The following is a 26,675-nucleotide window of genomic DNA, read 5'->3' as shown; positions in this document are numbered from 1 at the left end:
CTTCATACAGTGACAACTGTCATTTTCACAAATCTGGACGTAAACGGCCTGTCTCTATTGATCTCGTCGTCAATTGGACGCTGAAATCAAGTCTTTATTTCTGCTAGCCTCTGGGTAGACATCTTACGGTGGTCCCGCTGAATATCAGTCATTTCCATGTACATATTTTCTAGTGGATTAATGATGCCACAGTGATACAATAAAAAAATAAATTTCTATAAAAATTTTACTGTAATATAATTGACTTATTTAATAGAAATCACAACAATACAGTGTATAATAATGAATAAATTCTTAACTGATTAAAAATTTCTGCAATGTTATAGATGAGTTCATAGTTCCGGTATCACATATCATTTGCACAAGGAGCTTACAGCGCACCTCTTTGTGACGTCACATTAAATCCGCTAACATCACAGCTTCTACTGGTTTCCGACACTGAAACAGAGTCCACTGTAAGACGTAGGAAGGATCGTTTTCAGTGTCCCACCTGCTGCAGCTCTTGGAGGAGATCATATTGACGTTGTTACCTGTCATGCCACAGCATCACCTCGCTTGTCTTCCTGCTGCTGTGATAATTTACGCAGATCTTCATAAATAAAACTTCCTTCGGTGAACAAAATATCACAAGGCCAAGTATGTTGAGAAACCAACTCCTTCCTTCCATATTCATAACTCGCTATTGACGTCTATCCTTTTCATCACACATCAGTGTGAGGTATGTCTGAAATATGAGAGTAACCATTCTGTGGAGTACTGAATAGTAGATGCATGTGATGCAAGCTACTTATAAAGAAGAGAAAGGAGGCTGGCATTTTAGAGGGAATATAGAAACCTCTAAACAGCGGCTAGTCGTCTCATGCTTCTAAACGGAGGTAGCCCTGGGCCGTGAAGCTATGGGTGCTCCATTTGAAGCTGCTTGGGGTGTATGAGCAACAGTTTCAAGTTTGATGTCAGTGACGATGGAGACACTTGGCATTCGAACGCCAATAGCGGAGAGTTTATTTGAACGCCATTTCTCAGTTATCTGCTGCTTCTGGCCAGAATCGGAACGTCTCACATTACACTTGAAGAAAAGAAAATGGGTATCTACCGTAATACGGCAGAATACTGCAGAAGCTGACAGATGACTGTTAACTATGCATTTCGTGTCAGCGCATACAAACAGAGGACTATACACACTGTTTGTAAGCACATGCAATGCATTTGTTTATGACAAAATGAAGTTTGCTTTGCTGTAGAAGTTTTGATTGTACTAGGCAGCGAAAATGAAGATCAGAAATACTTCGTCAAGTTAAGTTTCGCATGAAGACCTTGTTCCTTCCACAAGCCTTTTAAAGATAAATCACTTATCAGTCAACAGAACAAGATTGTTCTTCTATAATATCTCCATCTAAAGTAAGTTTTGTATGCCTGAGACCACTGAATACGCAAATTCAACATGTTGCATAGTTCAGAACATAGTATAATACCTGTTTTCTAGCATAGTTTCATTAGTTAGTACAGTGTAATGGACGTTAAAGTGGAGTCTGTAGCTCCATTTATGTTGGAGTGTAGTGGAGTTAAGGAATACATACACTGCACGATGTTCCACACTCTGTCAGTGAGGTAATAGCAGCTTTTATCCTCTCTGGTGACCAATCGTGGACTTGAGTCGCTATCTTGTTAGCGTCAACCAACTTGCACTGACGAGGCAGAAACGGACGTTAATTTTTAAAATAACACATAGGAACATTATAACCGTCAGAGATTGTCTCTCGCACTGACAGCTGGTAACAGCGGAGTTGCAGGAATGTCTGCCACCGGATGCAAACACGATGCACGAACAGTACTTTCAAATATCGTGACCATCGCATTGAACTCGCGACAGATTTCCAGTCTGGACGTCTAGTGGAGTGACGCCTTCTTGTCTCCGTCGACGATCACCGTCTGGAGGTTCCCGGCGGTCTCGATGACGAAGATGCCGTTGGCCACGCCCCTGCTGTCGCTCTCCACAGAAGAGTCCGAGTCGTCCTTGGAGCGGAAGAGCGTCTCTATCTCGTAGGGTGTGATGGCGCGCGTCTCGGGGACGAAGAGCCAGACGAAGACGACGCCGACGAAGCAGACGGCGCCGTAGGCCCAGACGGCGCCGTGCAGGTGCAGGCAGGAGCGCAGGTCCAGGAAGGTCTTGGTGATGACGAAGGCGGACAGCCAGGAGAGGGCGCCCGTGAACGAGCTGACGACGCTGCGGTGGCGCTGCGGTGCCAGCTCTCCCAGCGCCAGCCCCGACACGGGGCCCAGGCCCATCGAGTTGGCCACGATGTACACCAGGATGGCCGCCATGGGCAGCCAGCCCAGCAGCGTGTCCCGCGCGTTGTCCACGTCGTCGCGGTAGAACAGGTAGCACCCCAGACCCACCAGCGCGCACCCCATCACCGCCTGCAACAGCACGCGTACAGTAAGTAGCCTTGAGACAGAAAAGCGTGTGCCCACACATCAGGACAGATTTAGAGAACATCGCTTGTGCGATCTCAGCTTGACCTTTTCTCAGACGTTATACTACAAACCAAAACGAGGAGCAACAAGCAGATTCTATACGCCTAGACTTCCGGAAAATACAGGGTGCGTCAAAAAAATGTATACACATTTTGAACTGTCATAGACAATTTATTTCCCGTTCTACAAGGTTCAATATCTGTGAGAAAGTAATGTTATGGCAGCAGTGGCAAGGAAGTAACTGCAACATGGCGGAGCCGGCCTTTGGTGGCCGAGCGGTTCTAGGCGCTACAGTCTGGAACCACGCGACCGATACGGTCGCAGGTTCGAATCCTGCCTCGGGCATGGATGTGTGTGATGTCCTTAGGTTAGTTAGGTTTAAGTAGTTCTAAGTTCTAGGGGACTGATGACCTTAGAAGTTAAGTCCCATAGTGCTCAGAGCCATTTGAACCATTTGAACATGGCGGACGTGCGTTTGAGCTTTGAAGCGCGGAAGCAGACAATTAAGTGGTACTGGAAGTTTGAGAATGTAGCTGCGGTTCGAAGACAGTGGTGAAGTGAGTATGGTACAGAACCACCTTCAAGGTTAACAATTACACGTTTACGAGACAAATTAGAAATTCATTGAAGTGTGTAATGTGCACATTGGTCGATAAGAGCAACGTCGTACAGCTACAAGTGATGATTCCACAACTGCGGTTTTGGAACTGTTTCAGCGTTCTCCTCAAAAATCTTCAAGGCAAGCGGCACGTGAGAGTAATGTAAGTGCTAGTAATGTGCTACGCACTCTGAAGAAAGGCAAGTTTCGTGTGTACATTCCAAGGCTGGTGCAACAGCTAAGTGACGACAATCCAGATCGAAGGTTAGAATTTTGTGAATGGGTTCAGGAGATGGTGAGACATGAACCGGGATTTATGGGTACCATAATTTGGTCGGATGAAGCCCAGTTCAAACTCAATGGAACTGTCAATAGGCACAATTGTGTGTACTGGGCTGAAGATAATCCTCACATTACAGTTGAAAAGGCGGTGAATTTGCCTGGTGTAAATGTGTGTTGTGGTTTGTCTGCAAGGGGACTCATTGGGCCTTTCCGCTTTGAAGGTACTGTTACTGGAGAAACGTACCTAACAATGCTTGCTTACTCCAGATTCCCTGCCATTCGTGCATTATACGGTAATGATGAGTTTTATTTCCAACAAGATGGCGCCCCGCCGCACCATCATAGGGACGTACGAGAATACCTGGATCACGATGTGCCAGGCCAGTGGATAGGACGCAGGGCACCAATCGAGTTTCATGCACGCTCTCCAGACTTCACGCCGCTGGATTTCTTCTTATGGGGCACAGTAAAAGATGAGGTGTACAAACGTAAACCACGTAACCCGGACACACTTTGGAATGAGATTCAGGCGGTGTGCGCAGAAATCTCATTGGACACTTTGGTACGATGTACGGAATCAGTGGTGACTTGTACTCAGAAATGTATTGATGCTGACGGCCACCAGTTTGAACATTAATCACTTTGCAAAGTACATTTATTTTTCCAATTGAACTTTAAGCTTTACATTTCCAGAAATTAAACATTGTAGAACGGGAAATAAATTTTCTATGACGCTTCAAAGTGTGTATACATTTTTTTGACGCACCCTGTATTTGATGCGGTGCTGCAGTCCAGATTGTTAATGGAGGTCCAAGCATACGGATTAGGTTCGCAGATATGTGAGCGGCTCCCAGACTTCTTAAATAGTAGAACCCAATACTTTCACCTGGACTGCGGATGTTCCTCAGCGGCAAGACTATCGTTAGGAGTGCCCCAGTGAAGTGTGGTAGCAGCGCTTTTGTCCTTTATGTACATAAACGATCTGATGGGTAGGGTGAGCAACGGTCTCCGACTGTTTGCTGATGATGCTGTAGTGGACTGGAAAGTGTTGTAGAGGAACTGCAGGAGGATACAGGATAACTTAGAGAGACTTTGTATTTAGTATGATGAATAGCAGCTTGCTCTAAATGTAGAAAAATCTAAGTTAATACAGATGAGTAATAAAAACAGTCCTGCAATGTTCGAATACAGTATCAGCGGTCTGACACAGTCATATCGATTACATATTTAGATGTAACGTTGCAAAGCGATATCAAATGGAACGAGTCACAGGATCGAACAGGAAGAAAAGGAAAGACTATTACGAGATTCGAACCAGCGATCCATTGATTACTCAATAACCATTTGCTAATGCAATAGCGTGAGCAACGCGGCATATCGTGACAATCGCCTTAAATTTCGCGAGTTTAAGTTCTTCAGAAGTCTAAAAAATCGATTTTTCTCAAGAATTTTTCAGGGATGCATCGAAATTCTTGGTAGTATTGATACTTGAGTTCTGAGCTTCTTTTTACCTGAAGCCAAACTTGAACATACACACTCCATACACTGCAGATCCCTCATATAGTATCAATAATATCACCAGACCAAATAGTGGTCACCCTTTTAAAAGAGAACACTGGTCGTTCGGGGGCCCTGTAAATGGTGTAGAACTAGTCCCAAGCGGTGATGTGATGTTAAGTCACAGCAGTGAAGTGGTGTGTTTGTGTCAGTCGTTTGTATGGAATCAGCGCAGTAAGATAAGTAGACATGGAGATGTAACAAAGTGATAGAGAGAAGCTATCGTCTTTGCCCGTGTCCATAACCAAGTCGTGAAGTTGCCCAATCTGTTGGTAAATCTAGGTGGACTATCCAACGTGTCTATAGGAAATGGTGCACGGTGATAGTAATAGTAGTAAGCATCCTAACCGACAGGAATCCAAAACGACTGTCATGCCTTCTCAGTGACAATCTAACTCAACCAGTATTAAAGCGGGCTCCGTGAAGGGAACTGCATGGAATGGACATTTGTAACGGCTAGTGAAAGGAAGCGATCAACATCTGCGCAGTGTACTAGCTCTGCACGATCTAATCATCAATGATTGGCATCAGATGAATATGGCATACCTGAAGAAACTTGCGGACACTCTTTCTTGCCGAAACGAAGTCATTAACTAGGCTATAAGCGGTAGAGCCCGATATTAATGTCTTTTGTCCTGGAATAACTATTTTATTTATTTTACGATGTGCTTATCATAAATCGCTTTTCAACTCAGCAGTTCTAAATAAAGTAAATGATACTGCAATATATTCATTCAGCTTTGCATCTTTCGCAACGTGTGTTACATTACATGTCTTATTTGGCTTTTCTCGTCTTAAGCGTACTATAAATTAGGAAAGTTTTTCACATACGCGTTTCGCTTTAGTGTTAAGGCTTCATCAGTTATAATTGGCGTTTTTTGCTCGCTTTTCACGTGCTTTGTTGGACATTGGCTTTTCTGCTTGTTGTTGCAAAACATTGATTTCACTTTCACTACTTTCCTTTTTCCGTTTCTCAGAAGCCCACTGCTCCTTTATGTGCAGTGAGGTTATTCATTTCACTCTAATTTCGCAAAAATTTATAGGACGCGAACGACAACACAGTTTGAATGCAGAGTAAATAAACATGCATTAAAATTTGTGTTAAGTCAGCAACAACAAAAAGTTTTACAAATCGAAACAGTCTTGCACAGAAATACCAAAAGCAACTAAATGAACTGTGGACTTCAGAAAACCGAAAAGAGTGAGTATTGAAAGCAGCACAAAGATTTTTCGGCTGTAAGCTATGGTAACGAGTGGGAAGGTTAGTTTCCATCAAAACTCGCGAAATCTCTAATTACCATCGATAATGTTTTACTGATAAGCTAACGCGTCTGATGAATATGCTGAAATAGCAGTAAGCTTAAGACAGGGAAAGCCAAATAATACTCTTAAATGCCACCACCTTCTTTTGATGTAAACCTCCCTGTAATTCAGCTCGGTATTTCATCCAATACTCCTATCATTATTACCTAAAATATGCAGCACATTTTTATCTTCAATTTTTAAATATTTTACTGCTGTCTCGGCAGACGTGCGCTACCAGTGGATATGACCGGATCTACCTTTTACTCGATACAGTGAGTCGTAGACCTGTTCACACCGGAAACTAACTTGGTACCCCTGCCTAGGTACAGCACGCTCTACTTCAAAGCGGCGCACGTCATGACTTCGCAGTACAACAGTGAAAAGTGATCCTGAAAATTTCCTTCGCTGCCGGACGCAACGGCTTGCTGTTGCTGTTAATGTCATTCAAGTTGGATGACGATGAGCGTGACAACCTGACAGGGAAGGTGACGGAACGTGCAAGCACGGTCTTAAACAAAGTTGAGCAACTCCATGAAGCGCAAATTATGGAGGGACGACGACGACACGATGTTGAGCGATGTGGGGTTCTAGCATCTACTCCAAACAAGAACAAAAGGCCGGCCGGGGTGGCCGAGCGGTTGTAGGCGCTACAGTCTGGAACCGCGCGACCGCTACGGTCGCAGGTTCGAATCCTGCCTCGGGGATGGGTGTGTGTGATGTCCTTAGGTTAGTTACGTTTAAGTAGTTCTAAGTTGTAGGGGACTGATGACCTCAGAAGTTAAGTCCCATAGTGCTCAGAGCCATTTGAACCATTTTGAAGAACAAAACAGCAAACAATATCACGCTGATGATAAGGATAATTGTGTTATTAGATAGAATTTTATGCTATGCTGTGATTGTTACAACGAGATACCGACCCTTTGGAAATTTCACTGTATTTTTTGCGGGGAACTGAACTTCAAGGCTAGAAAGAGAAGTTTCAGGAGACTTGTTCCATGTATGAGATTTGATTTTAAAAGATGCCAGAATAATTGTGTGAACGGGACAACACATTTTTTAAAAAAAAGGCACACTACATTACATTTTTACGAAAATATAGAGCTTCAGAATTAAAGCGTCCACTGTCCATAGGTGGTTTATTTACACGAAATAGTGCTGTCAGTGTGTGCGTGGAGCATAGTCAAAAAGCGCTGGTCGGTGTGTGATGTGTTATGTAGGGCAGCGTGGGACTGTGCTTTTTAGAGTCCTGTAATGTACGCTATTACTAACTCTCTTCTGCGTTCCTCGATCGTAAACGCGATGGTGATACCGCCCGGGCCAAAACTTCATATTGATTTCTCATATCTGACACTAGCAGCAGCGATATAGTTTGTATACAGGGTATATCATAAGTAAAGGCGTACCCAGACGTGGGTGAATGAACGTGAAATAAAAGCAAACATGTGTCCGCAAACGAGCCAGTTTGCCAGTGTGTGGTTACGAGCCGGCACTGAGTTCAATATGAACTATTGGCCCAGTTAGTGAGAGGGTATCACGTGTTATTTCAGTATTACAGTATCGAGTCACTGTTTAAAGGACTTGGCAGTACGAGCCCAATAATCAGTATGACTTCGACCCCCTCGGGACTGCGTGCATGCGCTTATTCGACAGGGAAGACTGTCATGAAGCCGTTTTATCCTCCATTGGGGCGCAACTGTTGTAACTGGTCCTTGGTATTCTGGATACTGATACTAGGACGGAGTTTATGCCCGACTTCGTTCCCACATCTTACATCGGGTACAGATATTGGGATCTCTCTGGCCGCGGTAGTATCTCAACATCGTGAAGATACTTCATAGAGTCACGCGCCACTTGCGGACGACCATAACATGTTGAAAAAGTGCACCTCGGCACTGTCTCATGAGAGGTAACACACGAGGAAGCATGATGTCCGTGCCGACCTGGGTGGCCAAGCGGTTCTAGGCGCTACAGTCTAGAACCGCGCGACCGCTATGGTCGCAGGTTCGAATCCTGCCTCGGGCATGGATATGTGTGATGTCCTTAGGTTAGTTAGGTTTAAGTAGTTCTAAGTTCTATGGGACTGATGACCTCAGAAGTTAAGTCCCATAGTGCTCAGAGCCATTTGAACCATGATGTCCGTGACGTATCGTTGTGCAGTCAGAGTTTTCCCAGTCATTAACAGTCGTAACCTCAGATCAGACCCCACTGTTTTCCACACCATGACGCCAGGAGTACACCGCTGTACCTCTCCAAAACACAACAACAGTTCTCCCCAAGTCGCCGCCACACTCACCGACGACGGTCATCTCACGTAGTGCAAAACCACTACTTATCGCTGAACACACTGCGACGCCATTAATCAGACGCCCATGCTACCGGGTCACGGCGCAGCACCAAACGTAGCCGTTCGTGTTGTGGTATTAACGGCAGTCTACCCATACAACGGTTACTCCCTAGTCCGGCTCCTGCCACTCTCCCACGATTCATGTAGAATGACACACATTGTCGAATTGACTCCATTGTTTGTTCTCGAATGGCAGGTGTGGATATAAAGGGGTTAAGATATGCTTGGTGCTCACTGTTGTGATGATCAGACGTAGTCAGCTGGAATCTTAACATCGAGTACGCCTGGCTTCACATTCCCTTGCAGTCCAACATCGGGTTCCTCTTTCAAAGTGAGTCAGGTGCTGATAATGGTGTCTCACACGAGTACGCGCAATCCTTCAGTGATAACTCAACATCTGACGCTACTCAGACCCCTTACGTACCCTACCAGTCCTGGTAAGAACACTAAACAGGAACGACGCTAATGCACTCTGGTAGCCGTTGTAACTGCCACAGAGAATTGCAACTCTAATCATTTATTTACCCACTGATGTGTACGAAGTTACATAACATCCGAGATTGTCTTCTGGATGTTTTTTTGTGATGCAATGTAACTGGACTCAAATTTTATCGATGGTCCATATTCAAGAATGTGGCGCCTGCATGAGAGATACCGGAGAATTTTGCAGGTGACCTAAGATCATATTTAACATGCCAGTATGATACAAGATGGATGGGTCGAACGGGGCCTGGGCATAGATGTTTCTGTCTGCAGTCACCTCAGAAACAAAGTGTTCAGCACTCCCATCAATATGGTTGAAGAACTGGAATAACGGGTTGTATAGTTTCGTCATAATTTAAGAGCTGATCAGGGTTGTTTACAATAATTATTAGCTCACTGCAGAGATGGGTGCAGTATTGCATCCAAATGGGAGGGTGACACCTCAACACCCCTTTTAACAGGTGGGAGTGTACAATAAATTGTAACAGGTAACGTGCTGAAGCAGTATTGTACTTGTTGTCATGGTAGACCTTGGGTGAAATCTGATTCCAATTAGATGGTGAATTAAATAGAGGGAAGTTTGTATGACTTAGCTGCTTTGGGCGCCGAAATTATTCAACAGCTGGACTTGAAAATTTACTGCCGGATCGGGATGCGGACCCGGATTCTCCGCTTGTTGCGAACACTCGCCTTGACCACTCAGGCGGTCACAAATTTTCAAGCGCAGCTTAAGTCCATCATTAGTGTCTGTTCTTTCTGACATCTTTGAAAGAACATATACTACACACGATTAGATGTTGACTTGATTGAAACGTTTACATTTCAAACTCATGTATAGATAAATATTTCATACTGAAGTCAGGGAAATACTCATTCGGAATTTTCTCGGAAATGGCTCTTTTGCGAACCCACGTTTACTGGAACTTTTTGGTTCTACTATCGTGCACTTTCAACCGCGTCACTTTGGCCATTTGTTCTGAATGACAATTATTTACCGACTGGTATGCAAGACCTCCGAATTCGCTCAGCTTGAATATAAGCACAACAAGAGTATGGAAATCTGGGAGACATAAGCTCTACTTCCTAGATGCACACTCTAGAAATGGGGAGACCTCTTAGCAGTGACAAACACCGATCGAGACAGGAGCACAAGCAAAAACAGTGACCCATCTTAGTGCTTACCCCAGTGTTGGCTGTAACCTAGGTAGGCAATGTTTGGAGTCACTGGCGTTGTGCAGACACACAGAACACAATGGCGACACAGGTTAGTAGTTCGACTCTATCCATGCAGAACACGTCTGTCTTCATATTTGCGCGTCACTTTAATACTGGATAGCCAGAAAGGTGAGAAAGTGACACCACTATCTATCGCAAGACAGATAAGGATGGTCAGACAGTATTATAAGTTGAAGGGTGCCTCACTCGTCCCACTCCCTCCAGCTACACCGTAAATATGTAATGATGTTTATACGACAGCACACCCCAGGAATGGTCTTTAGTTTTTATTGTAAATAAGCTCTGTTAAGTGAGGCTAATTGAAATTTAGTTGCCGACAATTAATCAAGCTGTAGTATTCCAAGATAGTAGGAACTATCCACCTTCTCGAAATGAGGACAAGAAACAGACCCTTTAGGGGGTGTCGTAAGTAGTGGAATAATGTAACTTTCGTACAAAGTATGTAAAGTAGGGTAGTAACCATGTTTGTAATACAGTAGCAATGTTAAGTACACTCGAGCTGACAAAAAAATTGAAGCAACCAAAGACATTGTCAAAAGATACAGAGAAATTGTCTGTGACATATAGAATGGGCACCAGAGTGCATTGGTGTCGTTCGTATTCAGTGTTGTTGCCAGTCCTGGTTACTATATAAGGGACGTCAACAGCGTCAGATGTTGAGTGAACACGGTGTAGGACATGGTGATGCCGCGTATTCGTGTGAGACGTGATGTGGTGTTATAGTCGGCGTACGAGCGATGGAACACAGCATCTCCGAGGTGGCGATGAAGCGGGGCCGGAAAAAGATCCTTCAAGAACGGGACCAACGACGACTGAAGAGAATCGTTCAACGTGACAGAGGTGCAACCCTTCCGCAAATTGCTGCAGATTCCAATGCTGGGCCATCAACAAGTGTCAGCGTGTGAACCATTCAACGAAACGTAATCAATATGGTCTTTCGGAGCCGAAGACCCACTCGTGTACCCTTGACGACTGCACGACATAAAGCTTCACGCCTCGTCTGGGCCCAACATTGGACTGTTGATGACTGGAAACATGTTGCTTGGTCGGCCGAGTATCGTTTCAAATTGTATCGAGCGGATGGTCGTGTACAGATATGGAGACAACCTCATGAACTCATGAATCCATGTACACTGCATGTCAGCAGGGGACTGTTCAAGCTGGTGGAGACACTGTAATGGTGTGGGGCGTGTGCAGTTGGAGTGATAAGGGACCCCTGATACGTTTAGGTACGACTCTGACAGGTGACACGTAAGACTCCTGTCTGATCACCTGCATTCATTCACGCCCATTGTGCATTCCGAAGGACAGCAGGACAATGCGACACCCCACACGTCCAGAGTTTCTACCGAGTCACTCCAGGAACACACTTTTGAGTTTAAACACTTCCACTGGCCACCAAACTCCCCCAACATGAACATTATTGAGCATATCTGGGATGCCTTGCAACGTGCTGTTCAGAGGATATCTCCACCCTCTCGCACTCGTACAGATTTATGGACAGCCCTGCACGATTCACGGTGTCAGTTCCCTCCAGCACTACGTCAGACAGTAGTCGAGTCCATGCCACGTCGTGCTGCAGCAGGTGTATCAGTTTCTTTGGCTCTTTAGTGTAATTAAGTGTAATAAAATACCTAGAAAAGGGGAGAGAGTTGTCGCACGGTAGGTTACCGGCTGGATGAGCGAGTGGAGCGTGAGGAGAGAATGTTGTTGACGGCAGAGCACAGAGCAGTTACCTGAGAGACGATGAGCAGCGGGCGGCGGCCGACCCTGTCGAGCAGGAGGCAGGCGACGAGCGTGGCGACGAGTTGGACGGCTCCGGTGGCGACGACGGAGAGCGGCACGTCGACGCTGGAGTTGGAGCCGACGAGGATGGTCTGCGTATAGCAGAGGATGGCGCGCAGGCCGCAGAAGCGGCTGAGCGCGCGCACCGCGGCCACGAGCAGCAGCGGCCGCAGCAGCGAGCCCTGGTGCTTCTTGCCGCGCTCGCGGCAGCACAGGCTGCGCAGGCGCGCGCACAGCGGCGGCGCGCGCTCGCAATGCTCCAGCTCCTGCCACACACACCACGCCGCAGCTGCAGCTCAACTACATTACACGATCGCGCCGAGAGCTGCAAATATCGCGCTTTTTTCACCGACCAAACTACGGATGTAAACTTGTGGCCGTTAAAAGCACAACGCAACTAAAGAGACCCTCACACGCTCGATATTATTGACACGATAACATTTTTTGTCAATCAGTTAGGTGACGTGCTAGTCCACGAATGTCACATTATTACTGCGCGCCGGCCGCGGTGGTCTCGCGGTTCTAGGCGCGCAGTCCGGAACCGTGCGACTGCTACGGTCGCAGGTTCGAATCCTGCCTCGGGCATGGATGTGTGTGATGTCTTTAGGTTAGTTAGGTTTAAGTAGTTCTAAGTTCTAGGGGACTGATAACCACAGCAGTTGAGTCCCATAGTGCTCAGAGCCATTTGAACCAGCCATTACTGCGCAGTGTTTATGCCTGGGACTCACCAGTTAAGCTATGTTTTCCTAGCTGCGGGAACTTCCCGCAACGTGCTGCGTACAACACGTGAGCCGCGCTCCCCCCTTGTACATTGCAAATATTCCAGACCATTTTCCTACTGTGCGAACGACTCTGTGCGGACTCTATCTGCGGGACACGCTTGGTGTTTCAGGACTAGACTGCTCCACATGTCGCAGCAGTTTGCTTGGTTGGAGTGGGAGAAGTCAGACTAAGCGGCAGAAAGCAACTAGGCGACAGCTACAGTACTTTTTCGCGCGCACAGCTAGCAAGAGAGTATGTGATTCTTCTACACCTGCATGTCCATCTACATGAATACTCCGCAAATCTCATTTAAGTGACTGCCATAGGGTTCATCGAACCACCTTCACAATTCTCTATGATTCAAATCTCGTATAGCGTGCGGAAAGGACGAACACCTATATCTTTCCGTACGAGCTCTGATTTCCCTTACCTTATCATGGTGATCGTTTCTCCCTGTGCAGGTCGGTGTCAATAAAGTATTTGTGCATTCGGAGGAGAAAGTTGGTGATTGGAATTTCGTGAGAAGATTCCATTGCAACGAAAAATTCCTTTCTTTTAATGATGTCCAGCCCAAATCCTGTATCATTTCACACTCTCCCCCCCGTTTCGCGATAATACAAAACGTGCCGTCCTTCACTGAACTCTTTCGATGCACTCCGTCAATCCTATTTGCTAAGGACCCACACCGCGCAGCAGTATTCTAAAAGAGGACGAGCAAGCGTAGTGTAGGCAGTCTCCTTAGTAGATCTGTTACATTTTCTAAGTGTCTTGCCAATAAAACGTAGTCTTTGGTTACCCTTCCCCACAACATTCTCTATGTGTTCCTTCCAATTAAAGTTGTTCGTAATTGTAATTCCTAGTTATTTATTTGAATTTACGGCCTTTAAATTTGACTGATTTATCGTGTAGCCGAAGGTTAACGGATTCCTTTTAGCACTCATGTGGATGACCTCAGACTTTTCGTTATTTAGGGTCAATTGCCAATTTTCGCACCATAAAGATATCTCTTCTAAATCGTTCTGCAATTAGTTTTGATCTTCTGATGTCTTTATCAGTCGATAAACGACAGCGTCATCTGCAAACAACGTAAGACGGCTGCTCAGATTTTCTCCCAATTCGTTTATATACACTCCTGGAAATTGAAATAACAACACCGTGAATTCATTGTCCCAGGAAGGGGAAACTTTATTGACACATTCCTGGGGTCAGATACATCACATGATCACACTGACAGAACCACAGGCACATAGACACAGGCAACAGAGCATGCACAATGTCGGCACTAGTACAGTGTATATCCACCTTTCGCAGCAATGCAGGCTGCTATTCTCCCATGGAGACGATCGTAGAGATGCTGGACGTAGTCCTGTGGAACGGCTTGCCATGCCATTTCCACCTGGCGCCTCAGTTGGACCAGCGTTCGTGCTGGACGTGCACACCGCGTGAGACGACGCTTCATCCAGTCCCAAATATGCTCAATGGGGGACAGATCCGGAGATCTTGCTGGCCAGGGTAGTTGACTTACACCTTCTAGAGCACGTTGGGTGGCACGGGATACATGCGGACGTGCATTGTCCTGTTGGAACAGCAAGTTCCCTTGCCTGTCTAGGAATGGTACAACGATGGGTTCGATGACGGTTTGGATGTACCGTGCACTATTCAGTGTCCCCTCGACGATCACCAGTGGTGTACGGCCAGTGTAGGAGATCGCTCCCCACACCATGATGCCGGGTATTGGCCCTGTGTGCCTCGGTCGTATGCAGTCCTGATTGTGGCGCTCACCTGCACGGCGCCAAACACGCATACGACCATCATTGGCACCAAGGCAGAAGCGACTCTCATCGCTGAAGACGACACGTCTCCATTCGTCCCTCCATTCACGCCTGTCGCGACACCACCGGAGGCGGGCTGCACGATGTTGGGGCGTGAGCGGAAGACGGCCTAACGGTGTGCGGGACCGTAGCCCAGCTTCATGGAGACGGTTGCGAATGGTCCTCGCCGATACCCCAGGAGCAACAGTGTCCCTAATTTGCTGGGAAGTGGCGGTGCGGTCCCCTACGGCACTGCGTAGGATCCTACGGTCTTGGCGTGCATCCGTGCGTCGCTGCGGTCCGGTCCCAGGTCGACGGGCACCGGCACCTTCTGCCGACCACTGGCGACAACATCGATGTACTGTGGAGACCTCACGCCCCACGTGTTGAGCAATTCGGCGGTACGTCCACCCGGCCTCCCGCATGCCCACTATACGCCCTCGCTCAAAGTCCGTCAACTGCACATACGGTTCACGTCCACGCTGTCGCGGCATGCTACCAGTGTTAAAGACTGCGATGGAGCTCCGTATGCCACGGTAAACTGGCTGACACTGACGGCGGCGGTGCACAAATGCTGCGCAGCTAGCGCCATTCGACGGCCAACACCGCGGTTCCTGGTGTGTCCGCTGCGCCGTGCGTGTGATCATTGCTTGTACAGCCCTCTCGCAGTGTCCGGAGCAAGTATGGTGGGTCTGACACACCGGAGTCAATGTGTTCTTTTTTCCATTTCCAGGAGTGTAGATAAGGAACAGCAAAAGGCCTATAACAGTACCTCTGGGGACGCCAGAAATCACTTGTGTTTTACTCGATGACTTTCCGTCATTTACTGCGAACTGTGACCTCTCTGACAGGAAATCACGAATCCAGTCACATAACTGAGACGATATTCCATAAGCACGCAATTTCCAATCCAATTACGGCAACTTTCAACAGAAATGTCGGCTGACCATTTCTCTGCCTCAGAGGATGGGCAGCTTATTGAGTATTCAACAGAAATATCAGCTGACCATTTCTCTGCCTCAGAGAACCTATCGAACATTAAGGTATGCTCTACATACTACGACAATAACGTCAGTACTGCAGCCTTCGCTACCTACATACGAATTATGTCACGTTCCCTCACAACGTATGTATATACCAACGTTACTTATTGATCAGAAATTTACCCTAATGTAGTTACAGCGATTATTCTCAGTTTTTCTTTAGTTAAAAGGAAGTAGATAATGTAACTAACTGGTTGGTGTGAATCTGAAGAATACCTAAAACTTGTCCCCATCGTCGAGCAGTTGTTTTGTTACTGTAATGTTATATGTTCCTTTTTCTTTACGATATAAGAACATTTGTCTGACGGCTTTGCGCTTCCTGAGTACTTTCCGAATAATAGACATTCTTTCTCCTCTTCCCTAACTTCCATGTGCTGCCAGAGTGCTAAAATTAACCGTTATTTTTTTAGACCAGATCATGCATGTCGTAAGGAACATTACATCGTAATCCAGAATAACACATGCACTGCAATATTGTATTTATCTGCCGCCACCGGGCAAGCAACTTTCAAGTAAAATGTCTTCCCAGTACAGGAATATACATAATGGATGTATCAGTACACATGATTGGCACCATGTGGGAGGTTGGGTGTGGGCGTGAGTCGTGCTCGCATAGTCAAATGGTAAGGTGACCACTCGAAATAAGCGGCAGATCCCGGTTAGAGTCCCGGTTCGGCACAAATTTTCACTATCGTCATTCCATTATGCAGCTGATTGTAGTCCTTATTCGCAACTGCGAACGCAATTCATATATAAAGTTATGTTGTGTTACGACACATATTTTAGGAGGTATGGGGTGATAAATACTGTGTAGTGTGGAAAATCAAGTTTTCTTAGAAGCTTAAATAATTCTCTACTTCTATAGCAGAAAATTTTCACTGAATTAAAAAAAAGATGTCAGAAGGTAGTTGTTGTATCACTTTATCTGTTCAGTTGCCAAATTATAAACAACACTACTTTCATTTTCTACGTTCTGATGCACACCAACGCGCGCCTATGAAAACGTTTCACGCAGCGTCCTGTGGCCCGCATCAGACAGCGGAAGACACAAGCGAATTTAACGAATCTCTACATCTCCCACATCGGTTAAAATATACATGTGTGAAACCATTTTTCAATAAAGGTGAAAAAACTGATGTAACATATTACCACTCAATATCCCTGCTAACAAGTATTGCCAAGGCTCTACAGGCTCTCTCAGGATAGTTTTTGGTCACCTAAACAGCCACAACGTTCTCTGTCAATATAAGACTAGTTTCTGCCAATGCATGTCAACAGATGATTCTATTTTCTCTGCAGTATCTAAACAGTTAGTTGGCACCAATGGGAATCCTATGTGGCCTATCGAAGGCTTTCGATTCATTAAGTTATGAAATTCTGCTAAATAAAACAGTAATCTATCGTTTAAGCGGAATAATTGGGACATGGGTTCTTATCTTACAGCAAGGAATCAGAGCCTAATGCTGACAGTAGTGGAATTTGTGCTTTGTCTAAGTGAGGCACAGTCAACTTGAGTGTCACATGGTTCAGTGCAGAAGCCTTTGCTGTTTCTTTATTTATAAATGATCTCCGATTCGGTTCCACTACTGTGAGCAAATTAACCCTCTTTGCTGACGGTACTTATCTTCTAGTCGATAAAACAGCGCGAAAAAACCTGGAAACCTCTGCTAGGAATGCATGTGATGATATTCTCAATTTCTCAGCTGTAGTAGACACTTTTTCAATGTAAAAAAACCCTCGTTATGTACAGTGTCATGTGACAGAGAAAGAACGAGAGTACATAAATATAAAATATAATGGACTCTGCTAAGTGCTTGGATGACGTCATTTATAGTAAATTCAATTGTTCCTGCCATATCCCAGACCTGAGAACAAGACTTAATTCCCATAATTGCGCCATTTACAAATAAGCTACAGTCAGGGTTGCTTAGTTTGGACATTTCAGTGTACTGTTGTCTAATGGCATCTTGTTTGGGGGTAATAAGACACTGAAAAAAAAAAAAAAGATTTTTGTTGCTCAGAACAGAATTATACACATTATGAGTGGTGTTAATCTGAAACACAATCCCAGGAATCTGTTCCAAAGTTCTTATTTTGGCGTGTCAGTGTAACTTTACCATTTATGTTTCATTTATATAAACTGCTCTCTGTTCAAAACCGATAGTGTATATCATGGTCACACAGTACGAGATCAAAACAGGACTTACATATAACCAAACAAACTTTAACCTTGTTCAAAAAGAAATATATTACTCAGACATGATAGTTTTCAATACTGTACCTAATGACAACAGACGTTTTGCTCTGGAAACACCTAAATCAAGAGCAAATTGAAAGAATATCTGTTGCAAAATTCAGTTTACTCAATTAATGTATTTTGTAGCATAAATGAACATGAATGTGTGTATTTTCATTGCATTACTGAGGTGTTCCATTTAGTACCAGCAAAAATATGATTTTTTTTATTTACAGAAAATGTATCACATTGATTTTCAAGTATTAAGGTAGTACTAATATGAATGTCTCGTGGTATATGTGTAAATATCAATTCTGGTGTCTTGTTGTATTATTTACCTTATTTATTTTCTTGTATTATGATGTAACTTTACTTTATATGAGTACTATCATGACTATACAATATTGTACTCCACTGTATCCATTGCTGTAAATTTCATGAAAATTCATATTCGTAAATATTGTAAAACTACAGAGTCGTTCCATATCCTAACCAATCCAGTGTTATTGGGATCAACGGAACTCGCAATAGCTGCTAGAAGGTTTCTGTAAATATTTTAATGTGACAGAGGTTTTTTCATCGCAGAATATGTTCCTAAACCAGAAAAACTACAAATTAAAAATTAAACACGTAGTCTGTGTAATTAACTGTGTACATGCGCTGTTTTCTACGTACTTCTCTACTGTAAATACTGTTGGGAATGAAATAAAACATTTATGGTAACTGAAAGCTACATCATCGTTTGTGAGTACTGGGACAACTGTTCAAGAAAAATAGACAACTATCCTTACTTGAACAGTCGAGCAAATGTTGTTTGTCAATTCTGAGAACTGCTGCAAGTAAAATAAACATTTTTTTCTCCCTGTCGTGACACAATGACCCTCAGTTTCCTGTGCGACTGTGGATAACGAGGTATCTGGCGTTCCCTATTCAACTAAGAACTTCATGTCTTCAATGTATCACATAATATTTTCATATACATCTTCCAGCTCACTTCCTTATCTTTCATCGTTTACTTTTTCCGTTTCTTGCGGAAATTTGTTCAGAGACAATTAAATTTTCCTTGGGCTCAGCATGAACTGATGTGTATCGTGCAAAACCAGTCTCGCACCGTACAATATATTTAACAAGCGTCAATATTTTTTAAAACTCTGCAGTCTTCTTCAATGTATGGCTTAAACCGCCAAAACCAATCTCAGATGGTCATTATTGCTGTGCAATACTTGTTTGGATGCGGAAATGACTGGCACTTCATCTCAACAAAATTATGAAGGTAGAAGTAACGCTATCTACTCTCTGCACGCACGTTCCATCACATTAATGTGACAATCGCCCACATTCGACGTCACTGTGCAATAACCACTCACAGATGGCAGGTAGCAGCACTAGCTGTGGAGGATATATAAAGTGTGTATGTCGGGAACACGACCACATGGTCGTTGTAATGCGGAATCGGAGCGACTTATTCGGGAACACGACCACATGGTCGTTGTAATGCGGAATCGGAGCGACTTATCAAACGTCCAAAAGGGATGAATATTGGCATCCGAGCCAAGTGTGGAAACATTTCCGAAATGGCTAAGTTTGTAAACTACCTGCATGACGTCGAGGTTAAAGTGTACATAACTGGCAAAATGGCGTTATCCAAAACTGGCGCTGAGGCAACTGAGGTACACCACTGACCATAGACGGCAGAGGGAACGACGGCTATGGAGATGTGACAGGCGAATAGACATGCAAATTTGAGCAATTGACCACCCAGACGAACCAAAGGGCTACCAACAGTGTCTCATTAACGACTGTTCAGTGAACTTTGCTGGGTATGGGCCTCCACAGTTGGTGTCTGGTTCATTAGCGACGAAGGTTGGATTTGCACGCCAGTACCGTAAATGGAGGTGCACTGATGTGCGACCGGTGTCCTTTTCAGATGTACTCCATAGGGCAGATGGCTATTAGCGTGTACGGCCCTGCAAGAACCTTCATAATGTTCCAGGCCGGGGGAGGGAGCGTTATTATCTGGGGAATGTTTCCGTGGAATTCCCTGAGTGATCTCGTCATTCTGGAAGGCACAATGGATCAATACAAGTATGCAGCTATCTTTGGGGACCTTGTCCATCACTACATGCGGTTTGAGTTTCCTCCGCACGATGGCATACACCAGCAGAACAATGTAACATGTCTCACAGCTCGTAATGTAGTGCCTGGTTTGAAGAACATCATTATGAGTTAACTGTACTCCCCTGGAAACCAAACTCCCTGGATTTAAATACATTCGAGAACCTATAGGACCATCTCAATCGGGCTGTTCACGCCATGGATGCTCAACAGAGAAACCTAGCACAGCTGGTTACAGCACTGGAGTCGGCATGGTCCCACAACCTCACTGACACTCTTAGTACACGTCTCGTAGCGGTCCGTTCTTCAAAAACAGTTTTTTCAGCTTTTTGACAGGTAGTCACATTAATATGGCTGGACAGCGTGATCACACAGTGGATTTCTCATCCATAAATCACAACTGAATGTTGTTTGTTTGTGAGAGAAACGTGTTGCGCCTTGTGGAAGAAGCAGGAACGTCTACCAGCATGAGTCGGAAATCAACAGAAACAGTCTCGTAGCTGTTGTGACGGCAGTTTATCGTTTTGCTATATTGCAGGTTGCATGGAGCAGTGTCCTACGACTTTCATACACATATAGATTCGATGGATTTGGAGAACGTTACTCAACGCGAGTAGCGCCCGAAAGGAAAGCCATATTGTTTGATTACATGTCACATACTTTGAGTCAGGAATGCGTTTCTTTGTAAGAAAACATAAATGGAGACAGAGACTGTCGACATCTGAAGTACCAACGACTGTCAGCACAGCAATCATGGCTGCGGTTTGCAGATGCAGCAGCAGGGGGAGCTGACACAGGAGCGACTAATGACAACACTTGACGCAGGAGCGGTAACACATCTTTTCAGACAATTCCCAGTCCTGAGCACAGCATCATGTTGGATGCGTATGTGAGTGGAATGTCCAAGGAGAAAGAACATTTCCTTATTGCATTCCCCGTCATTATACAGCCCAGCACCTGTTGGGATGGTGTGGGGGGTCATGGGATACAGAAGACGATCACCTCTGGTTCTCATAGCTGGTAATCTGGACAGCGGGCGTTACATTCTTGACATGTAAAGGCTGGTGGCTGTGCCCTATCTACAGTATCCCCCAGCATTATCATTCAGTAAGATAACACAAGACTACATGTAGCCTATGCTATTCTATCTACTTTAGAACAGGAAGGTGTTCGAGTCTTGCCCTGGTCTGCACGTTCTCCAGATCTGTTCCTTATTGGAAAAATCTGCCACGGGTTGCTGAACGACTGGCATGCCACCAGTCGCCAGCCACTGTGATTGATGAAGTAGGTCATACAGACTAACAGCATGCAACGATATATGCATGTATTTGTCGTGCAGAGAAATTATTGTTGCCATATGTTGGCAGTTCCGTGTACTCAGTTCTGCACCCTCTACAGGGTGAAAAGTATTTAAACCGACAAACTCTGGGAAGTTGTAGGGGTCATCAAAACAAATATTTCTCCCTAATGTCATTTTCTCCTATGAGGATTATTTAAACCGGTGGAGGCCGTATTACGCTCTTCAGCTGTTAGAGGCCGTATTACGATCTTCAGTTGTTAGAGGGCGTATTACGTTCTTCAGTTGTAGGCAATTGCTGTCCACCAGTGTAGTAGTGCATTGTCTCTGTTTACTAATGGAGCGATACACCTGGAGTGAGTATACTGATACGGTTGGTGCGTACTACGTAGCGCACCACAACGGACGAGCTGCACAGCGGGTTTATCAACAACAATATCTTAATCGCCGTATCCCCCATCATACGACCTTTGCTGCTGTGTACCAACGTCTGCGTGAGACTGGGTCATTTGGCAGATTACCTGGACAGGAGCACCGTCGCACGGTAAGAACGCTGCAATTTTAGGAAGCTGTCTCGCAGCATGTGGAGCGGGATCCTTCAATCAGCACTCGTGCAATTGCACGTAACATGGGGACGAATCAGACGAATGTAAGAACAGTCCTTCGAGAGCAATTGTTACGTCCACTTCACTTACAGCTGATTATCCATCCAGAGCACAGTTTGCGCAATGGTGCCTGCAACAGTGTGAAATGCATCCTACATTTCCATCCTCTGAGTTGTTTACCGATGAAGCAACGTTCGGGCGTGATGGAGTCTTCACCATGCACAATTTGCATGTTTGGAGTGAGGATAACCCACATGCCACAGTTACTAGCGCTCCTGGACCAACGGTTACCAGAAGCGTGGATTGGCAGAGGTGGTACTGTACCATGGCCTGCTCGATCCCCAGATATGTCCCCTCTGGACTTTTTGTGTGGCGGAGAGATGCTTAACCTTGTTTACACAACTCCTGTTGCATCAGAAGAGGATCTGGTTTCCCGGATAGTAGTAGCAGCAGCAGCAGGAGGAACAATTCAGGATATTCCTGGGGTTTTTGCCGGTGTCAGACAGAACATGATCCGACAGTGTAACCTTTGTTTACGTATCAATGGAGGCATTTTTGAAAATCTACTTTAATTGAAATTGGGTTGTGTTAATGTGTCGTCTCTTGGTCATCAAAAAATGGAAAAGTGTTTGTTCGTTTAGTTAATTTGCCGCCAGAGAAATCTTCCTCTACCGGTTTAAATACTTTTCACAGGAGAAAATGACATTAGGGAAAAATATTTGTTTTGATGTCTCCTGCAACCTCCCAGAGTTTGTCGGTTTAAATACTTTTTACCCTGTATATCCCCAAACACAAATTTAATCCTGTATTCTTGTTACTATACTGAATATATCCTTGCTGGCGTTACCATTTACTATTGTATTCGATCTCAAGGCCTGAACTATCTTCTCCGCTAAACACTAATAAATTTTCAGTAACACATGTTTCATTTTGCAACTTGATAGTTTATTTCTAGCAGTATTAAATACCCGTGCTATTAGTTTCATTCCACTCAGTCACCAATGCAATTTTTGTCAGCAGTGTCGAGCCGTGGTATAATTTGCTGTTTTGAAGAGCCCGCCGCTGCGCGTAGTGTAAAGCAGTCGCCTTCCGTTTCTGGCGGTGGTGCCGCTGTGGAAATCGCAGCTTTGGTGTCTCCCTCTGGTGGGAGAGGGGGGAAAAGTTGCCTGTTCACGTGCATTTAAGGAGCGCTATAAGCTCGGCAAACGTCAGTCTCGGTGAGTCTGGTCAGTTGGTCAGTCGGGTCAGTGTGGGGCAGTCAGTGTCTGTCTGTCGTCCGGAGTGCTAGTATGTATTAGGCCGCCAGTCTGCTCGAGTTTGTTCAGGCAATGGTCATTGGCGGTTGGATCGATCGGTTGGTCGGTCGCGCACTGGGACATAATATGCCACGTCAGTCCAGTGGGCCGCGCCGTATAGCTAGGGGTAGTGGCTTCGCGGTCGACACGAGAGCAACAGGAGTCAACGCACGTCATCGGTCTGGCAGGCGCAAGCTGCGACGCCGTGAGACCGGAGATCGGCGCGCCTTCCTGCGTCCGTTGAAGCGGTTGGCAGCGGACGGTTCGGGAGAGCGTTTTGGGGGTACTGCGCCAGGTCTTCGCCAGACATCGCAGTTTATTAAAAGTTAAGTGATTCGTGATATGTTGTTTCATTTACTGGTTAAATTCTACTTGTGTTCTTGGTCAGTCTCTCATTACCAGATTGCTCATCTGTCTGTCGTCCGCATTTGTTAGGCAGTTAATGTCTGTCTGTCTGTCGGTCTGCCGTAAGTTAATAGCTGCCTCTGTCATGTTTGTCGGATTCGGTGTTAACGAATTTATAGCTAAGGTGTAAAGGCCGAATTCCTGAAATATGTTTTTATCTTGCCTATCATCTTGCGAGGTGGTATACGTGTAATGTAGAGCATGTTGGTACATTTTACGTAAAACTGCATTTCATGGATTTTGTTTAAATGGTCATTTTAGTATATAAAGTTGTCACCCTTCCACCGTAAGAGTTCTTTTAAAAACAAGTTGCACTTTCGGTGGCAAATAATTTTTAATGTTAGTGTTTTGTACCACCTCCATCCATCTTATGGGGTGCATAGTTTATGTGTTTGTGTGAGTTGTTAAAATTTTTAGTTTAAAGTAATCTGGTGTGTTGCAGATTTGCACCATTGTAGTCTTTCACAGGTTGTTGTGAGCGGTCGTGACTACGGCCGTGTTAAAATGGAGCGGGAAGGTTCTCAGCCCGAAAGTTCATACTATAAAATAAAAAAATTTGTTATTTCTGCCTCTGAATAAGTTGTAACTTGATATTTACAGGTCGCTTTCTGATTATAATTTTAAATCTGTTTAAAAAAATGGGCTTTTAGGAATAAAATTTCCATTTATTGAAAAAAAAAATTTTAGTTTGTTTCATCAGTTACCCGTTGGCAACTACTTCCACGCTCACATAGTGTGATTAAATGTGTTAATGTTCTTGATGAATCGCTAGTAAATAAAGTAAATTCTTGAGAAAAGATTTTGAAATTAAATTCACGGTTCAAGTGTGTAGAAGGTACAGAGTTCACTCCAGGTTTCGTGGTGGTTTTCAAATGAGACAACAGAGGGACATTTCTGTGTAAGCGACACGTGCTGACAAGACGACTGCCAGACGGACCCGGGACGCACCTGCAGCTCCTGCTGGATGTCCCAGACGGGCCCGCGCAGCGCGCGCAGGGCGGCCGCGGCCTCGTCGAGGCGGCCCTTGGCCACCAGGAAGCCGGGGGACTCCGGGAAGAGCAGCGGCAGCAGCAGCGCGGGCGCCGTGAGCGCGGCGCCGAACGCCGCCAGCAGCTGCCAGCCCAGGAACGCGCCCGCCAGGTAGCTCGCCAGGATGCCCACGTTGAACATCAGCACCGGCACGCACCCCAGCGCCCCGCGCCGCTCCGCGCTCGCCGCCTCGCTCACGTACACCTGACGCGCCACACCATACACTCAGTAAGAAAACCTCTGAGAGTTGCTATTTGTACTCGTCCTTGTACTCTGGAAGAAACGTTATCAAGATCAAAACACATTATATATATATATATATATATATATATATATATATATATATATACTCCTGGAAATTGAAATAAGAACACCGTGAATTCATTGTCCCAGGAAGGGGAAACTTTATTGACACATTCCTGGGGTCAGATACATCACATGATCACACTGACAGAACCATACGCACATAGACACAGGCAACAGAGCATGCACAATGTCGGCACTAGTACAGTGTATATCCACCTTTCGCAACAATGCAGGCTGCTATTCTCCCATGGAGACGATCGTAGAGATGCTGGATGTAGTCCTGTGGAACGGCTTGCCATGCCATTTCCACCTGGCGCCTCAGTTGGACCAGCGTTCGTGCTGGACGTGCAGACCGCGTGAGACGACGCTTCATCCAGTCCCAAACATGCTCAATGGGGGACAGATCCGGAGATCTTGCTGGCCAGGGTAGTTGACTTACACCTTCTAGAGCACGTTGGGTGTCACGGGATACATGCGGACGTGCATTGTCCTGTTGGAACAGCAAGTTCCCTTGCCGGTCTAGGAATGGTAGAACGATGGATTCGATGACGGTTTGGATGTACCGTGCACTATTCAGTGTCCCCTCGACGATCACCAGTGGTGTACGGCCAGTGTAGAAGATCGCTCTCCACACCATGATGCCGGGTGTTGGCCCTGTGTGCCTCGGTCGTATGCAGTCCTGATTGTGGTGCTCACCTGCACGGCGCCAAACACGCATACGACCATCATTGGCACCAAGGCAGAAGCGACTCTCATCGCTGAAGACGACACGTCTCCATTCGTCCCTCCATTCACGCCTGTCGCGACACCACTGGAGGCGGGCTGCACGATGTTCGGGCGTGAGCGGAAGACGGCCTAACGGTGTGCGGGACCGTAGCCCAGCTTCATGGAGACGGTTGCGAATGGTCCTCGCCGATACCCTAGGAGCAACAGTGTCCCTAATTTGCTGGGAAGTGGCGGTGCGGTCCCCTACGGCACTGCGTAGGATCCTACGGTCTTGGCGTGCATCCGTGCGTCGCTGCGGTCCGGTCCCAGGTCGACGGGCACGTGCACCTTCCGCCGACCACTGGCGACAACATCGATGTACTGTGGAGACCTCACGCCCCACGTGTTGAGCAATTCGGCGGTACGTCCACCCGGCCTCCCGCATGCCCACTATACGCCCTCGCTCAAAGTCCGTCAACTGCACATACGGTTCACGTCCACGCTGTCGCGGCATGCTACCAGTGTTAAAGACTGCGATGGAGCTCCGTATGCCACGGCAAACTGGCTGACACTGACGGCGGCGGTGCACAAATGCTGCGCAGCTAGCGCCATTCGACGGCCAACACCGCGGGTCCTGGTGTGTCCGCTGTGCCGTGCGTGTGATCATTGCTTGTACAGCCCTCTCGCAGTGTCCGGAGCAAGTATGGTGGGTCTGACACACCGGTGTCAATGTGTTCTTTTTTCCATTTCCAGGAGTATATATATATATATATATATATATATATATATATATATATATATACTAAGATGTTAGTCACCATCGGTGACCATGCAGCTCGTTAGAATGAAATTACAATGAAATGAACACCCTTAGCTGCTTACAGGCGTTGACATACGTCAACGGGGACAGATGATAAGTGTGCCCCGACCGGGACTCGAACCCGGGATCTCCTGCTTACATGGCAGACGCTCTATCCATCTGAGCCACCAAGGACACAGAG

The 26,675-nt window shown here is 45.8% G+C and overlaps 1 protein-coding gene across 1 annotated transcript in view; it reads right to left on the bottom strand.

Annotated features, from left to right (window-relative positions):
* Positions 1 to 219: 219 nt before the first annotated feature.
* LOC126250519 (facilitated trehalose transporter Tret1-2 homolog) overlaps positions 220 to 26,675 on the bottom strand; it is a 359,534-nt gene continuing 333,078 nt past the window's right edge. Inside the window, exons 5-7 of the mRNA XM_049951569.1 lie at positions 24,583 to 24,867; positions 12,017 to 12,331; positions 220 to 2,418 (exon numbers count right to left, since the gene is read on the bottom strand). Coding sequence (XP_049807526.1) covers positions 1,888 to 2,418; positions 12,017 to 12,331; positions 24,583 to 24,867 — 1,131 coding nt within the window. The 3' untranslated portion in view covers positions 220 to 1,887. The remainder of the gene's footprint in view (positions 2,419 to 12,016; positions 12,332 to 24,582; positions 24,868 to 26,675) is intronic.

This window comes from Schistocerca nitens, chromosome 1 (genome assembly GCF_023898315.1).
Source record: "Schistocerca nitens isolate TAMUIC-IGC-003100 chromosome 1, iqSchNite1.1, whole genome shotgun sequence".
NCBI lineage: Eukaryota > Metazoa > Arthropoda > Insecta > Orthoptera > Acrididae > Schistocerca > Schistocerca nitens.
Note: the sequence above shows the minus strand (reverse complement) of the source record. Positions and strands in the feature narration are given on the sequence as shown.